Source organism: Pyxicephalus adspersus, chromosome 9 (assembly GCF_032062135.1).
Source record: "Pyxicephalus adspersus chromosome 9, UCB_Pads_2.0, whole genome shotgun sequence".
NCBI classification, from domain to species: domain Eukaryota; kingdom Metazoa; phylum Chordata; class Amphibia; order Anura; family Pyxicephalidae; genus Pyxicephalus; species Pyxicephalus adspersus.
In genome coordinates, this window is record NC_092866.1 from 63,017,684 (window position 1) to 63,036,613 (window position 18,930).

The following is an 18,930-nucleotide window of genomic DNA, read 5'->3' on the forward strand; positions in this document are numbered from 1 at the left end:
TTCTGGGTTCTTCTTCTTACATTACCCGATCTCACAATGTACAAGTAAAGGATTGGGTGGCACGCCTTCCTGAAAATGTAAGAAAAATGTGCTGATCCCACTGCCCATGCATTCTAAGAAAGCCCTGCGCATGTCTGAGATCAGGTATGTGTAGAAGAAGCAGCCCGCAGCCTCCTTGGATATGTGTGTCCAAGATTGTAAGCTCTTTGGGGCAGGGTCCTCTCCTCCTCCTGTATCACTGTCTGTTTCTGTCTGTCATTTGCAACCCCTATTTAATGTACAGCGCTGCATAATATGTTGGTGCTATATAAATCCTGTTTAATAATATTTAATAATTTAATGTTTAATATTCAATGTATGACATATGTAAGATATCTCATTCAGTCTATACCGTTGCAGTGGAGTCCTCCCCTTCAAATTTAAAAAAGTATTAAAAAAACAAATGTTTTCATTATATAAAAATAATTGCTGAAATTATTATTCTTTAAACTCCAAGGGCTCTATTGATAAAATATTCCCCCAGCTGAATTCTCTGAAATTCGCTATTGGTCTTATCTACAGATCTCCTATTATAGGTTCTGCCACCTAGTGGCCAATCATCAAAAGTGCACAGCTGTCACAATAGGAAATGAATAGGAAAGAAACAAATTGAAGAAGAAATCATTTCTTAATAGAGGCCTAAAAAAGAAGTAAAGAATGTCCAGACCAGTATTTGAAGGCTATTCATGTTTATTAACAAACGTCCTTTACAAATATCTATTTTTATTACAAAACATTATAAAACAATAAGTTATGCTCAGCCATTTACATAATACAAAAATAAATACAATTAAAGTGCTTTACAACCTAACATGTAATAAAAGGGAGGTGCTGAGGAAAGACGGAGAACTTGAAGAAAAATGGCTCACCTGAAATCGATGAGAAATTGTGTTGCCACAAAAAGACCACAAATGACAGTCACATTGAGTTTGCAATGTCATTAGGGTGACTTTTGGTTTTTAATTAGAGCAGCCACCAATCCCAAAAAATGTCTGGAAATAGGTTTTCCACCCCCAAAAGTCTCAACTTCTGCAAGACATGATTGAATCAGCAGCTAAATTTTGGACATGTAGGGGCATTGTAAATGAGGGCTCATCGTTCCTTTCAAATGCTGTGCACATTCAACACATCTGCAATTAAATGGCAAATCAAACTTTTGACATGCTGTGCTTGTCCTGTTTTGCCTGCAGTTAAAATGCAGTTTATTAGAATATGCTGCATTTCAGTAGGTAAGACACAACCAAAGAAATGCAGCTCGATGCAAAGCTGGTCAAAGGAAGCCTCTGAACTGCTATGTGCATGAAAAGCAATACGATTGTGATGACCTGCATTTGACATACAATAGAAGTGCACATCAAACGCAAATCCAAACACAGGAAAACAACACTTCACCTGAATGCAACTTTTGCTAATCATTTGCATGCATCAATCAGCCCAATTCTGACCAATCCGATTTCATTTTTTATTTGCTGACTTTTGTCAGACTTGAAATATTGTATTTTGTTTAGTTGCTAAAAAATCACAAAGGTTTGCTTATGGCTTTGTTAAATAAGGGAGGAATGTGATTGAGTTATATGAAGATTCATTAATGAATGCAACTTAATTAGAAGTTTTGACAATGAGAATATTTGAAACGCAGCTTCAACCAAAAACGTATAATTTCAGGTGAAGTGGAGAGGAGTTAGAACCTCAGTCAGGATTACATTGCTGGCTGTCACAGAAAGCACTGACACACAGTGGAGTCACAGACATCAATAAAAACCCAATTATGGTTCTCACCCTAACCTATTCTTTTCACAGTTTAAAGGAAAAAATATGGCTGAATTGGGTTTTAAATTGTAGACAAGCATTGTTGTAAAATACCTTAATCTGACAGAACAAATGCTGCTTACCACCCTCACACTGCAGAGCTGAGTAACAGCCACACCTCTCAGGCCACGTGTCTTCTTACAGACTGGTATAGCAGAGTAGTGGACGGGGCGTCTGACCAGATCTGGTACTGAGTACTGATTACTAAGTGTACGTGGTCTAAAGCTACGTACACACGTCAGATTTTTATCGCCCGATAATTGGCCGATGCCGTGTGTACAGTCGGTGTCGTCCATCGTCCGGACGACCGACCTGCCGGATCCACGGACGATGGACGACAGCCGATCCTATTGAAAGGGAAGGGGAGAGCGCGCAGCAGGGTGCCGCTCCGTCGCTCTCCCCCTCCCCTCTCCATAGAGCAAGAACGGTGCTGTATGTACAGCACCGTTCATGCATCGTGCACTCCCTTGTCGTTGGAAAGGATCGTGAAAGATCCTTTCCAACGACAAAAATTGCAAGTGTGTATTCAGCTTAATTCTGGTGCCTAATCAACCACACAAGTCTATTTAAAGATCTAACACAGCTGCTGTCATTAAGAAGTAAGTCTTTAAGAAGAGAAAATCTATATCTATTTCTGTGACTTCAGCTGGGATTTACCTGAATTGATTGGTACACACACTCCTCTTTCTCTGCTGTAAACTCCATTGCTTTTTGCATCTTATCTTTCTTTATTGATTTTTAAAAAATAAGTATAGCCCAAACTTTTTTTGTTTTGTTTAGAGTAAGGAATGGTTCGGTCCCGTGTCAGGTTTGTATTGCTAAAGTGTGCACATCAGATGTAAACGTGTCATCATAATATATCTGGGCGTCCAAAAACCCATTTTTGTCTTTTTTGATTCATTTGTATTCCTTTTTCCACTATAGCCCTGATGAAGAGAGATTTTGGTTACCCCTGAAATGTGTTGGTTGTCTTACATTTTCTTGCTATGGGCATAGTAAACCTAGAAATGTGGTCTGATGATCTGTTGAGAAACCTTTTTTCAACTTTTTATTGCTAAGTGTGTGACCTCTAGGGGTAAATTTACTCTTTCTCTTTGTTTTGTCACCAAGATGTAAATTTAATAGAAAAACCCAAATCTAAACTTGTCTCTAAAACAGGGTAAGTGTTCCAAAGGTGAAAAAGAGAATTTCCCTCACTTTGGAGAAACTTTTTCTCTTTTCCTGTCTTGTCTCCAGGACATAAAGTGAAGGAAAATTTCCCTAGTGAGACACGGACAGGAAAAAATAAATGATACAACTGTTCTTACAAAAAAGTTTTGGCTATGCATGCTCATCGGTGACACCATTATGACCTCACAAATCAATTCCTAATGCCAAGGAAACAATGTATCAATTTCAGGTAAATCCCGTATTTGGTCAATGCTATCTACTATTCCCGTGTCAGCATATTTTATTGCAGTTTTTGAATATACTTCTTCTTGTGAGCTATCTACCACTATATACATCTACAGCGTATACTGACTCTGAACACAGAGCTGAGTCGGCTCACAGAAGAATTCGTTGTTATATGTCGTTGACCATTTAGGAGTTCTTCCTGTCACTGGAAATCTGGCTTAAACATGTTGTCTACGTTGGGTTTGGCGTTATGCCTGTGCGCTTTCTTCACCACGGTCCGTGGGTTCTGGTGAGAGCTTGTTCTGTTCCGGTTCTCCACCAACTTGCTGTCTTTCTTGTGAGGTTTTAGCGGCCTGGTTTCGGACACTTTGGGGGTGGACTCTTGAGGGGTGCTGACTGAAGCGGGGTACATGTTTTGTAACTTTGTCTGGAGCCACTCTTGTCTTTGGAGGGTGTGCCGAAAATCTCCATAATTGTGCATCAGCTGCATCTCGCTAACTGCTCGCCTCCTGAATAAGAACACACATCAAATAATGATTAAACATATCCATTATCTCCTGCAGAACCATAGAAAATGGTATAGGAAAGTAATGTAAAGTTACTGATATAGACATAAGAAAATAATCCAAAGGCCAACAAAACAAAGCTCCTATAATGGGCCTGATTTATTAAAGCTCTTCTGGAGAGCATACACGTTCATCAGTGAAGCTGTGTGATCCAGCAAACCTGGAATGGATTTCCTAAAAGTCATTTGCTATTTGTTAGCAAATGTCTTCAATCCAGGGTCAGATCCATTCCAGGTTTGCTGGATCACCCAGCTTCGCTGATGAACGTGTATCCTCTCCAGCCTTGGAGAGCTTTAATAAATCAAATCCATTGTCTTCTTTGAAAGTTAACAAATTTCTGGCACACAACAGCATATTACTAGACTCAGAGTTCTAAAACATGAATGATCTCCTTGGCAGAGCGCAAAGGAAAGATTGATGCCCAATTTCTCTTTGCACTGTGAACCGAGAAGCTCTCAGTTCTGACCACTGCCAGGTTGGGGGTTCACATTGGACCACTGATTATCATTATTTATATAGCGCCATCATATTACGCAGTGCTGCACAAAGTCCACAGTTATGTCACAAGCTGTCCCTCAAAGTAGATTACAATCTAATGTCCCTTCCATAGTCATATGTCTTTTAATGCAGTCTATGGTCAATTTTTAGGGGAAGCCAATAAACCTAATTGCATGTTTTTTGGGATGTAGGAGGAAACCAAAGTACTCAGAGGAACCCATATTTCATTGCATGGCAATGCTCTGGAGCATGTTACCACAATTGCACTACATTATTATCTAGAACTTATATAGCACCAACTTATTACACAGTATAGGGTCCATATTCATATCATTATCTATCCCTCAAAGGAGCTTACAATCTAATGTCCCTACCATAGTCATATGTCATTACCACAGTCTAAGGTCAATATTTTGGGGGAAGCCAACCAACCTAACTGCATGTTTTTGGGATGTGGGAGGAAACCCACACAAACACGTGAAAAACCTTCAAACTCCATGCAGATAGTGTCCCGGCCAAGATTTGAATCCTGGGACCCAGCACTGCAAAGGCTAAAGTGCTAACCACTGAGCCATTATGCTGATTCTCTATTAAGAGAATCTGTCACTACACACTAGTATCAGCCCTTCTGTCACTGTGATAAAGCGAAATAAAAAGAAATGATAAAAGGAAATGTTAAAGAATAATAAAAAAAAAATAGTATCAATAATTTAATAACAACACCTAACCCTGCCACATAAACATATAGGCACATGCATACATAAACATCAATCTATTTGCACATATTGGGTATAGCCAAGACCGTATAAATAATTATAGGACAGATATTCAACCTTAAATTGATATTATGAAAAGATTTCCAAGATAGCTTCTGGAGATCACCCCCTGCATATCAATTAATCTTTAGCAGCCATGTCACTGGATGTCCTTCCTTGGACTACTTTGGGTAGGTACCAACCAGTGCTTATTGGGATTGACCCATAGGACCTGCTATTTTGGTGATCCTCTGACCCAGTATCCAGCCATCAAAATATGGCCCTTAAGTCACTTCAATCTGAACTCTTGTACATGTTACCTGCTATCAATACATCACCTTCAAGAACTAACTGCCGCCCAATATATCCCCATTTGCCATTGTACCCAAATCATCAATGTTATCACTTTACCTGTCAGGCTGATTTCCTTATATAATCTTTATATAAGGTATTTGGTTCTCGCTGTATTACAGTAATTTAGCTGCTAGGGGACTGTTGTACAGGATCATTTGGAAAGCCACATGACTAGCAGTGCACAGGAGCTGATCCCTGCTACCATTGAATTTCATACATTTAATTTTCCAGGAATGCGTCTGTTTAGGTCATTATGACTGTCAAACTTTGCCAGACATGGGTGGAACAGAACACTTCAAACAAAAGAACTGATAGGTGTAATAGTGCATGTAATGAGGCATTCCTAGCTAAGTAGGATTGTGGAGAATGAATAGAATGTGACCCCCCTGCCCAGGAGGTATCAGAATTCAGTTACTACTTTACTACTTCCAATGGAATCCTTTTTTATTACTCTAAATGTAACTAGTGATGCTAATTGCAAAAACATCAACCCCTACCCTTGTTAATAAAATAGTATACAATTTATTTAAATATATTAACTGCTCTCAGCATATCCCTACATCAGACTAAGTTCAGACTTGCAGAAGGAAGAAGCATTCCTGCATGGCTCCTGGCAGCGGGCACCTTGCCAGCCACTCAGTCACCTACATTTGACGGGGGGTGGAAGCCAGTGGTTCAGCACCTCCCATTTGCACCCAAAGTCATTCTTTTTTGGTGTGCTTTGGACCAGACTCCACCCATAGCATCTCACCCAAGGATACAGTTCAGCAGTATAAGGAAGTGGTAACACCACAATCACACCGCCAGTCTGAATATCAGTGATCAAATGGCATCATTGTACCTTTATAAGAAGTACTAAGGTGTGAGCTTTTGGAATAGAAAAGTAGGTAAAGGCACTAATAGGGGGAGATCAGTGATGTTCCTTAAAGCTAGAACAGGTTCAAAAAGATTTTTTTCTTGGAATGGGACTTTATAGGTGCTTTGTGCAATAATTTAATTAATAAAAGTAGATACTAATTTGGTTTAAAAGAAAATGTTTCCAATACTATTTTATTATAATTATTGTTTAGAAACTTATCTTTTAAACAAAATTAGTATCTTCTTTCAATAAATATATTATTGCACAAAGCACCTTCAAAGTCCATTCCAAGAAAAAAATTTTTTTGAACCTGTTCTAATTATTCAGGGATATGGTGCTTCAAATTAACCTTTGTCTCCCAAACACAACTCCTTAAGGGGAAAAAATACCTGGAAGTGTTAAAGCGGAACTAAACTGAGAAATAAAAAAAAATCACACTTTTAATTCCGCAGATCTCTCATTCGCGCTGGAGAAGTCCTCAATCAGTTCCTGGATTTCTCCTTCGTCCCGGCATGCAATATCAGACATGAGCAGAGGTTCTCCCCTCCTATTGCGTGTTAATTCCCCCACCTCCTAGATTGTAAGCTCTTGGGGGCAGGGTCTTCTCCTCTTGTAATCGTCTGTCATTTGCAACCCCTATTTAATGTACAGCACTGCGTAACATGTTGGCGTGGCGCTATAAAAATCCTGTTTATTAATAATATTATTATATAATATAATAATATAATATAATAATATTAAGGAGGAGTCAGCTCTGCGCTCCCATTCAGTCTTGATCACTGCAGCAATCAAGGCAGAAAGGGAAGCTGCTTCACCATTTTTTTTAAGAAAAAGGGTGTTACATAGTAAGTTAGGTTGAAAAAAGACATAAGTCCATAAAGTTCAACCCCTAGGGAAATAAACATATCCCAGATATAAAACCCTATAGACATAGTTGATCCAGAGGATAGCAAAAAAAAGGAAGGCAGTTAAAAAAAGTATTATATTTTTACTTTATATACCAAGGTTGTCTACCCTTTTATATAAAGTAAAAAGTTTAGTTTAGGTCCGCTTTAAACTACGTACACAGGCTCGATTATTGTCACCCATAACGAACAGTCATGGTCATCTAAGAGAAAAAATTAGCATGTGTTCAGCAGTCTCCTGATATCTTTAATTAATTCATCCTGCCAGATTAATGAAGGACTGAGTGGGACCTTATGAGCTAGATGATGTTTGTCACCAGGACAGGAATGGAAGGAAAATTCCCCAACGGGTACAAACAGCCAAAAAAATCTAGAGAGGTTCCACTACTTCCTGCTCTATCCATAACTAAAGAATATTTGGATGGAAAAGATTACTTAAAGTAATGAAATGACAGCTAATGCATGATGATCATATAGTTAATTATTTTTAAGCCTATTGAATAATGAATTCATGTTTATTTCCCCAGAGCTGGAACTTGATGGACTTGAGTCTTTTTCAGTCTAATTATGTAAGTCTATGGGTTCTGCATTGTGACCACCAATGACAACGACCATTTAGTTGCAGCAAGTAAAAAGACTTTAAACCTTTCCGAGTTGCTAATGTTTCTTGCTAATAGGCCAGTGTGATCAACATTTTTTTGCCCTGGCCAATGGACAGCTTTAACCCATTAATCTATTGTATACGTAACATCAAAAAGCGCTTAGAGCAACATATGCATGCCAAGCCTGGTGGAGACACTGCGCTAGAACTTATCCAGTAACCTTGTGAAACTTCAAGGAAGCTCAGATTCTCTCCTGTTAAATAAATCAGTAAAAAAGTGAAAGTTGAAAGGCGCACCTTTACCCTAGGTTGTAAATTTAATGTACAGTTTAGACATTGACTTTGCAATTTTGTTAAGGGATGGACTCTCCGGAGGTCTGCTTCTGCATTTAGCAGGACTGATTATCCCATGGGAGGTAATACCTGTCTGGGGGTCATTTCCTGGTAGGTTTAACTTATAGACTAATTATTTTTCTGGATGTGCAGATGTTGGCAGGAGACCACCCTTGCAGAAAAGAATGCAAACAAAAAAATGACTACAATTGAAAACAAAAATAAAATATTTGTAATGTTTAAATTAATAACCAGAAAAAAAATACCTAAGGCAAGAAGTGTGGTAGTAAAGATAATTCAAGCTGATAATGCCTAACTATGAGTTAATAAGGAGCCAAAAAAGAACTATTTTTTAACTGGTGAGGTTACTCCAAATGTCATCAAATGCAGATCAAAGATCAACCTTCTGATATGAGTGAATACAATGTAACAATATTTTGCCACAATGTATTTATTTATTAATGCATTTATAGAGTACTGCCATATCCAAGCAACAGAGGAATGAGAAAGGAAATTTGATGTATCTCCTGTGAAATTTACAATTAGGTGTACATCAGACGCCCAAAGTCTAGAACCGGGTAATGAATTCTGAGAAATATTGGACATGCTACCATTAGCAACTCTACGCTTTATTATCTCTTCTTTTAGAAGTGTCTAATTTTTCCAGAATTCTAGGTAGGATTTACCTAAATCCAACCAAACCTGCTTGCTGCCGGGCTTTCTTATGGAGTTTCAAGCATCCGCCTTCCACTACAGCACTGGGGCAATTATTGGCCAAGCAGGGCAGACATTTATTCTACAGGAAAGTAGAGAGGAACACAACCCAGGAAACAAGATGAGATTGTTACAGCCTCTTAGGCTGCGTACACAAGTGCAATAATTGTAGTTGGAAAGGATCTTTCACGATTCAACGAGTGCTGTACATACAGCGCCTTTCTGCTCTTTGGAGAGAGAACACTGGAGCAGCACCCCGATCTCTCCCCATTCACTTCTATTCTGATTGTTCATTGTTCAGGATCAGGACAGATCTATGAACGACGAATGATGAGCGCTATACATACGCCAGATTCTCGACCGATACCAACCCTGAGATGATTATCAGAGGAGAATCATCTGACATGTGCATGTAGCTTATGTACCACAGCAGCTGACCGATGAGTTGTGATTTTGTTTGATGACATGGGTTGGACTAGTAAACGTGTTATCTTGTAAACGTGTTATCTTGCCCCTATTACAGGTTCACTTTAGAACCATTGGAAATCAGTGGGGGCCAAGCTGTATCCAAGTCCCTCCACCACTGGCAAACTGAGCAGTAGAAGGACTGGCCACACACATGGTCTAACATTTTTTAAATTCTACATGTACGTGCAAGTGTTAGGATCCATCAAAATTCTAAAAATCAGTTGTGTGTTACAGGAAGTGTTGCTGTGTCTCCAAAATGAACTTTTATCCCAACATTAGATAGAAACATTCCAAGCAGAGTTCCCCTTCATACATAAATTGCGGTACTCACGTCACAGGCTTTCCTTCATATGCAGAGAACAGAGACACTCCGCAAAGAATCAGCCCAATTTTGGTGATGTCTGTGATAAACTGCATGGTGGCTGCAAGAAAAGAATGATATCATGAAATAACATGCCCCATAAAACCTGGAATGACTTACAAGATATGAAATTTAATAGACAGAAGCCCAGCTGTGACCGCAGTTCAACACTGCCAACAACAAGGTTTATATATAAATTGTGGATTCATTCATTTATACGCCCACATGACCTGATCAGGTGTGTTACTTTCTATTTCTATTTTAATTATAGCTTTGTTTTTCCAGGATCCTAAATGGAATGATATAATGTCCATACATGCATATGTTAGCACAATCATTCTATATCAATGTGCAGCTCTTTGTTTTATTGCAGAAGAAATTGTATTCTTTCTTGCAATAAGGAGCTGAACTCCTATCATTTTTTTTTAGTTTAGTTTTGCCTTAAGCCAAACATCTGATTTAAAAAGAAACAAGCTACCTTTAGAAAGGAACTAAACTCATTGGCATGGGTTAGTTTTTGCACAGCGTACCATGTTGATACCTCACAGATTGTCAGCTCTTCAGGGCAGGGTCCTCTCCTCCTCCTGTGTCGCTGTCTGTGTCTGTCTGTCATTTGCTACCCCTATTTAATGTACAGCACTGCGTAATATGTTGGCACTACATAAATCCTGTTTTTTAATATTATTATTATTATTATTAATATTAATAATATTATTATTAATAATAATATTAATAATAATAAATGCTGATGATGGCACACAACTACCTTTTTGTTAGCAATCAATGACAAATCTCCATTCTGCTGCACCTCTTGATGCCGCCATTCTTCAATGACGACACTTTCGAGTCCACTGCAATTCTTTTTAGCTATTAGGTGATAATGTAAGATGTTCATAAAACAACATATAAGTCTATACCTGGTACTGCTGAGAATAATTCTGGATTTATATTACATGGCACAACAGAAAAAAAAGCCAACAGAAGCAAAAGAAAAGTTTTTTTGTTGGCAAACAGACCTTGCATGTCTTATTTGCCAAAAACCTTCTGGTGACTTTTTGTATTTTTACTGATTAATATTTTGAGTTTACTTCTCCTCTAAACAGGGATAATATTCCCAAACTAATATGAATTTGCCTAAATTATCCCTGGATGCTGTCATTATGACAGCTAAGAAACATTATTTCATTCCCAGACATAAAGAAATGTAATCTCCCAGAGGAGTTTCTGTTTATATCCCTGGACTTATGATATAATGCATTACAATATTTTACAGAAGTGACCAGCTTGAATGTGTTTGTATCTATAAATGGCCCTACAAAACTGAGAACACGTGGAGGCTGGAATGTAAACTTGCTTTCTGCCTATTGCAATATAACCTTGTAGTCTTGGCGTTGTATATGTAAGCCGATGCTTTGGAAGGATGTGGCAGAGTGATGCCCGTTAGTGATTTTTTTACTTCATCTCTTAGCCATCCATCAGGCTGCTCTGCCGCACAAAGATTTATGTCAGCAGGCCAGCAGCATCCACGCTGCAATGCTTGTATTATCACATGAGTATGTTGTCACTCCGGCACAGCACAGTTAAGCCGCTGCTAACCCCCCGTCACATTCTTTATGCCATTATTACATACATCCGGATTTAAAAAATGGTATGACATCATTAAATGTGAAATAAATGCTATGAAATTAAAACTGCACTATAAAAGATATATTGTATGCACCCCTGCAAATATTTATTAATTATTACATGTATTTTTGTATGCAAGCAAAAGAAAAAACTTGGTATCAGCATTTTGTAACAGCAGAGAATTGAGAGAGGGAGAAGCAGCACAAAAAGCCAATCAGTTGTGCTGCAGTGCTCATTTGCTAACAAAAAACATATTGGTATTATTATTATACAGTATTTATATAGCGCCATCATATTACGCAGCGCTGTCCATAGTCATGTCACTAGCTGTCCCTCAAAGTGGCTCACAATCTAATGTCCCTACCATAGTCATATATATGTCATTATGACAGTCCAAGGTCAATTTTTAGAGGAGGAAGCCAATTAACCTAACTACATGTTTTTGGAATGTGGGAGGAAACCCACACAAACACCGGGAGAACCTGCAAACTCCATGCAGATAGTGTCCTGGCCGAGATTCAAACCCGGGACCTAGTGCTGGTATGAGCAGAAAACATGAGCTTGCCACTTCTCATTTTACTGTCCATTCCAATATAGTTTGGTGCATGAAAATCTGTTTATGCACCAATACCTCCAAAAATGTTTATTATTATTATTAATATTATTATTATTTTTACACAGTTTTTGTATAGTGCCATCATATTAAGCAGCACTGTACAAAGCCCATAGTGGTGACACTAACTGTCCCACAAAAGGGCTCACAATCTAATGTCCCTACGTTTTCCTAATCTATAAAAAAGACACAAAAGAAACACGATGGACCATATGTTGGTCAGTGCCGGAGTTTCTTGGACTACTATTTGTGTACTTAGCTAATCGCCTGGAATCCAGCTTTAGGAAGGGAGCTGCTGTCATTCTGATCTTTTCTACTGCTTAATCACTAAGCTAGAACAAGCAGGTAGCCAATAAAGTCTAAAGATTAGAAAGCTGAAATGAGAAGCAGCTGCCATTGTGTAAAAATTGCTTGACCCCCGGCTGGCTTCAGTCCTTCACTGACCTGGAACAAGCATGTAGGGTATAAAGTCAAAGGCAAGGTATAACTTCTAATTTTCATACTGGTTAAAGTGACCTAAAATGTACAGAAGCTTTTCTGTTAATGATTTTACCAAATACTAAAAATTTCAGCTGGGGTCGATCAGTTTTTATCACCCAGGGTTCTTCCAGAGGTTGCTGGGGGTTCCCTGAGCAGTTTGCACCTCTCAGGTCAGTAGTAACCCCAATGATCTTTTTGGCTATATGTAAGGGTGACATTCTTACCAATGGCCAGCAATGTAATAGGAATTCTTCCAACTAACCACCACACTAATATACTGTGAGCTGTGGATATAATAATTTTAGAAGGGGTTCCCTGAAGACCTGAAAGGTATTTGAAGGGTTCCCCCATGTTAAAGAGGTCAGGAAAGGCTGGGTAGATATTGCTTGTTGAGTCTCACACTCCAAGACTCAAATGTCTACACCAGCAGTCTTTTCCAACTTTCTCAGAGTCTTACTCCCACTGTTATATTGAGCCTGATTTATTAAAGCTCTCCAATGCTGGAGAGGATAACTTTTCATCAGGGAAGCTGGGTGATCCAGCAAACTTGGAATGGAATTATTAAAAGTCATTTGCTATTTTTTAGCAAATGTTTTAAATCCTGGACCAGGTTTGTTGGATTAGCCAGGTTTACTGAGGGAAGTCTATTCTCTCCAGCCTTGGAGAGCTTTAATAAATCAAGTCCATTCTTCCCAAAATGTTAAACAAATTGAAAAATCCAAAAAACTGAACCTTTGCGGTATTTCAATCCCCACAAAATTTGACATGCCAATACCAAGCCGCTAACCTCCAATCTGAACTGAAACAATTGAGATAGACTTACCCTTCAACCTACTTCTCAATTCAATTACAGGTTTACTACAGTTGAATTACTAGAGGAGTAGAAACTGTCAAATTAGGAGCTGCGCTTGTTGTATTCAACCAATTGTGCAAAAAAATTTCCTTTTTTATTCCTCTTGATCGAGTGAATGCAGTCTATTCACTAAGTGAATGTTTGCTTTAAAATTAAACAACCGCCTTTTGTAAATCAGCAAGTACAAGTTTAATGGTCATGGTTGGCCCAAATTGAGGTAATTTAATTTTAAATTCCTTCTCAAATGATATATCTACATGCACCTGTGCTATCCTTTATATAGTTTAAAAGACAATGAAATCAGATACATTGAGGAAACAAAACTGGGTTGGTGTACTTACCGAATGGTTTCGGGTTGATGATCTTGGCAGGATCCAACTGTGTAAAAAGTACAATTCACTTGGTGAAAGTTGTGTGGGAAATTTTATGGGCCATGTGAGCCAATGGAGCCGGCTTTATATATTCCCAGTGGCTGTCACACCCTGCTCCCAGGCCTTATAGGGCTTGGCCCATACACCCACCGGAGCACAGGACCACCCCTGCAAGAAGGGGATGCTACGACACACCGGGCTCTTCAACTATCTCCCAGGCTGACTCAAGAACTACATTGTCAGTCGGTTTTATTGCTGGGACGGCCGATTAGGAACGTCCACCGTGGGGAGATGGGCTGCTGAGTAATACGGAGTCTGTGGCTGGTAAATAGAAACAGACATTGTTTTTTGGCACCTCAGAATAACCCCAGACATTGCACTGCTCCTGAGAATAGCATCAAATGCAAATTACTCACAGGCAGACAATGCCATGTGGTTTTCTGATCAGGCAATATTCTGCCTATGCGTAACATTTGGGTCAAATCAGCCTGGCGTCTGAAATCAAATCTACAAAACAGAATACTGATGAGATCCGTCCGATTGTAACAAAAGATTGTTGTGAACTGTTTTCTGATTCAATAGGAAAAGATGTTTCCAATTCGAAAAGTCGTATGTTGGCAAATCACAACATAATGTACAACAGATTGAAATGTTAACTACTGATAATTAAAATGGTATCAGTTATATAGCAGAGGGAAGGAAACCGTGACCGCCATGTGTTCAGGAACTTTTTACTTGCATTGTATTACTCTTTTCAGAATTGAAGTTTTATTCATTAAACATATTTTGTTGACCATTCAAAGTTATCAATTTAATAGATTAAAATGTTGAAGCAAAATCTGATCAAAATTGGTGTTCTATCAATCATTTTTAATGCAAATGTTGATTAACAATTATACAAGCAAAACATGCTTATTTATTATTTATTTTTCCAACACTGATCAGTTATTGAATGATAGGATGGTACAAATTTTATAATCACAAAGGATTGATTTATAAAATTATTGTATTAATAACTGACAACAAAATTACTGTATCACATCAATATTCTACAGGGCAAAGGGGAAGAGAAAAGCAGCAACGTCAAATGCAACAGTAATTTAAAATGAATGCAGAATTTTCTCACCATCTTATGTAGCACATTCATGCAAATTGTCATGCAAACCCTGAAAGGTAAAACTCCAAGATAGAGACAATTGGTTGTAAAAGGTATTTGTATGCCACTACTTTATCGATATAAATAAAGGTGTGCAATTATTATTCTACAGATGGGAATTGTAAAGTTAATTTCTCTACAAATATAAATTGTATATGACCTAACTACTCTAATATATATTTTACAGCATTGTGTAATATGTTGGCGCTATATGAATCCTGTTTATTAATATTAATTTATGACATTATTGCTCACCTAAAATAAATGTTTTAGCTGTGACATCACCAGTACATATGTTGGACATCACTATCCTGCAGATATAAATATTATATGTCTAATATCACTTCTGAATAATCTCTTGATGTATATTTTAAATCTGTGTGCCATCACTAATCCACAGATATAAATTTTATGTCTGAAATCATTACTTTCCTGATATACATGTTATATGTCAACATTATTACTCCACAGATATAAATTTTATGTCTGAAATTTACTACTTTAATACATGTTATATGTCTGACATCAATACTTCACAGATATTCATAAAAGTTTTTAGGTATGCAATTATTACATTACAGATTTTTGTTTTATGTGTGGCATCACTGCTCTGCAGATATTAAAAGGAATATGTAATGCAGAACGACAAATAAACAAAACAAAAACAAGAACAGATAGGGAATTGCTGGCAATGATTGATAAGAAGTATATAGAAAACAGAACAACAGATAGCAATGAGTGGCAATACGGAAATTGCAACATTGCTGATTACTAATGATAAAATATAAATAATTGTTATTAATCTTATTATTGTCAATGATAATGGAATAATATCAGGGTCATTACACTACCAGTTAATAGAGTATTTCAAAGTTCATAAGCTTTTCTTTGAATCTTTCAGCTTCTTTCTGAAAACATTTTAAAAACAGATAGGAGAGGAAAAAAAGCTTAACTGACACAAGTGTCGCAATCATTTTAGCAGCATGTCCATGTATTATGTAGAAAATAAAATGCATCAGTACCTCCACCATCCTATCAAATGTCACTTAAGCTACAGAAAATAGTGGATTACTATACTTTGTATTGTCTGAAATTTGCCATTCCTATTTCTGACCAAGTTTGAGTAAACAATTTTGAGGGTCAGCCTATTGAATGTGATATAATATAGATTCTACTGACATAGGTATGCCCCCAGATCTACATCTCCCAAGCACCCCATCCTTATACAAAGTTTGTAGATAGACTCTTGGTAATGAAAGAAGTAGCACTGTTTTGCTGGAAAAGAAATCACTGTATGCAATGAATGCCACTTATACCTGCATGGGAATACCCACTCCAAACTCATATCAACGAATCAAGGATTTGGTATTTGCTAAAATCTTCTTAAATTGGTGATGAGGATTGCGAATGAAGCATGCTTGAGATGTTTTTAAGAAGCTTTGTACAACACCCTGTCAGCCCAAGCCACCAGACCTGCATTTCAAAGAGACCCAGTATAGAGATGACAATACTGGGTGTAAAATCTGGTAAGCAAGAAAAATGGAAAGGTTTTCATTAAAAATGTCATTGGAATGTTGGTGAGGGATGGGAGGGATAAACCAGGGAAGACAAAATATAATCTGATTACACATCAGCTTTAAATATCGCCGTGTTCCCAGTCATTGTTGGTCTGTAATAGATCTCTGCATTCTCCCTCGTACAGTGACACGCCACTTCTGACTTTCCAACTTCTTTAGTAGAGAAGCGGCGCAGGAATCCCAAACTTCTCGCAAATATTTCTGGAGAACTTGTAAATTCCTGATATGCTAAAATATTTATATGTCTTAAAGTATGTACCCTTTTATCCTGGCATTCCTCTAGGAAAAACGCAGATTTATATTCTCTTTTTATTGTTTTTGCATATATTTCATTTTATTATATATTGTGCAGTGCCTTCTTCATTTGTTTCAAGAAGAATATAAGAGTTGGAAGGGATTAGACATCTCATAAAAATGTGCTGGTTTATTTATTTATTTTATGAAGCGTTTAGAGTTGTCTTTAAAAAAGAATTTAGTGTTTATTAATTCGGTTTAACTTAACGTCTTATAAAAATTCTTATGAAGTCTTGATATTAAGAGCCCCTCCTATTGTGTGATACCTCCCCATCTCTTAGATTGTAAGCTCTTCGGGACAGGGTCCTCTCCTCCTCCTGTGTCACTTTCTGTATTTGTCTGTCATTTGCAACCCCTATTTAATGTACAGCGCTGCGTAATATGTTGGCGCTATATAAATACTGTTTAACAATAATAATAATAATAAGAGCCATCCTCGAGCCTTTTCGTTTCAGTCTTACACAGCATTCTCTTCGGAGATGAAATTGCTTACACACCGCACACTGTGAGCTTGGGTTGAAAATGTTTACATATTAAATAATAAATTTTGGGAGACTTTATTTATTGAATTAAAGTAAAATTATTATCAAATTCTTTGGAAATCAGTCTCAAGGTATAGGCTGTCCCATTAGAAACAATCTGCTTCCTGCATGGCTGATACCTATCACAGTTGTTGCTAAAAAAAGAACAAAGTAACTGCACTTAAAGCGGATAGAAACCTATTATACTCACCTTTCCTCGTTCCACCGCAGGACGCCACCATCTTTTTCCTTCTCTTCCTAGATGCGATTTTTGGTTATATTGATTGCCTGGGATAACGTAACTCTTGCACAGGCGTGCAGGAGTTCATCCAATCCCAGCAAGCGCAGGGGAAGCCAGAATTGCTGGGAATCCTGGCAACCAATGCTGTGTTGCACATGCGCAGCAATTCTGAATCAGCCAGGTAAGAATACTTATTGCAGAAGAGACATGGACTGTCCTTTTCTGTAGTTCTGTCTAGTGGCCACTCCACAAATCCCCATATTCCTCTAAATGTCAAAACAAATAATGCCCAATGGCCAAAAAGGATTTCAGGGTAAACATTATAGGAATAACTTAATCTCTTCACTAAAAATACACATATATATATATATATATTTAATAAAATATCTACTACTCCAGAATTAAAAGAAAAGGAACACTAAAGTACTAAATTCAGAAAGTGTTTCCTGGGACAGACCGGGTAATAGAAAGCTGAAATACTGACATTGACTGGTAAAAAAGTCTGCATTTGGTCCCATGATCTCTGATGGGTAAGGGTTAGAGTCGGGTAATTTTAAGGAATAATTATTGGTAATTCATAGATTTAGTACAGTAAATATGTGTTGTCATAAATGGGGTATGGATAAATAAAACCTCTGCTTGAAGGGTGAATAAGTGCAGGGGCCAGGTGTAAGTAGCATACATGATGAGGGAGTAAGGTGTATGTAACATACATAGTACAGGGGTTATGTAAATTTACTAAACATAGTATAGTCAGGTATTTGTAACCTTTATGATGCAGGGGTCAGGTGTATGTTACCTACAGGATGCAGGGGTCAATTGTACATAAGATAGATGGGGTAGGAGTCAGGTGTATAAAACATACATAGTGCAGGGTTCAGGTGTATGTAGCATGCATAGTACAGGGGTCATGTATGCAACTTACATGATGCAGGGGTCAGGTGTATTTACCTACAGGATGCAGAGGTCAGGTATACATAAGAAAGATAGGGTAGAGGTCATGTGTATACACCATACATAGTGCAGGGGTCAGGTGTATATAATGTACATAGTGCCAGGTGTGGGTGGCATAGATAGCACAGGGGTCAGATGTATGTAACTTACATGATTCAGGGGTCAGGTGTATATATCATACATAGTGCAGGAGACAAGTGTATTAATGTACATATTGCAGGGTTCAGGTTTATGTAACGTACATAGTGCAGAGGTCAGATGTATGTAACTTACATATTGCAGGGGTTAGGTGTATGTAACCTTCTTAGTGCAGGGGTCAGAAATATATACAGTCCAGCGCACAGATTTTTTTTCCATCATTATCATTTTATGATAGGGACGCATCATTACCCCCAATGCACACTTTGTATCGTGTATTCTTCCAAAATTTGCAGTAAAATATTTAGTCAGTTTTTGCAGTCTGGAAAATTTCAATTTGCCATATGAAGAATATATCTAGTACGCTTAGCATAAGTGTCGGTGCAGTGAATTGGGAAATGTTTTCAAGGTTTTGAATCAAAGCATACGTAAATGTTATTTTTATCGCT

At 37.8% G+C, this 18,930-nt stretch overlaps 1 protein-coding gene across 1 annotated transcript; it reads right to left on the minus strand.

The window, feature by feature from the left end:
- Positions 1-3,445: 3,445 nt before the first annotated feature.
- On the minus strand, positions 3,446-17,390 carry PTH (parathyroid hormone). Its single transcript, XM_072421571.1, has 3 exons — positions 17,360-17,390; positions 9,628-9,718; positions 3,446-3,752 (listed from the first exon to the last, which is right to left on the minus strand). Exons 1-3 carry the CDS (start codon positions 17,388-17,390, stop codon positions 3,446-3,448), a joined length of 429 nt encoding a protein of 142 aa, XP_072277672.1.
- Between the last annotated feature and the right edge of the window lie 1,540 nt (positions 17,391-18,930).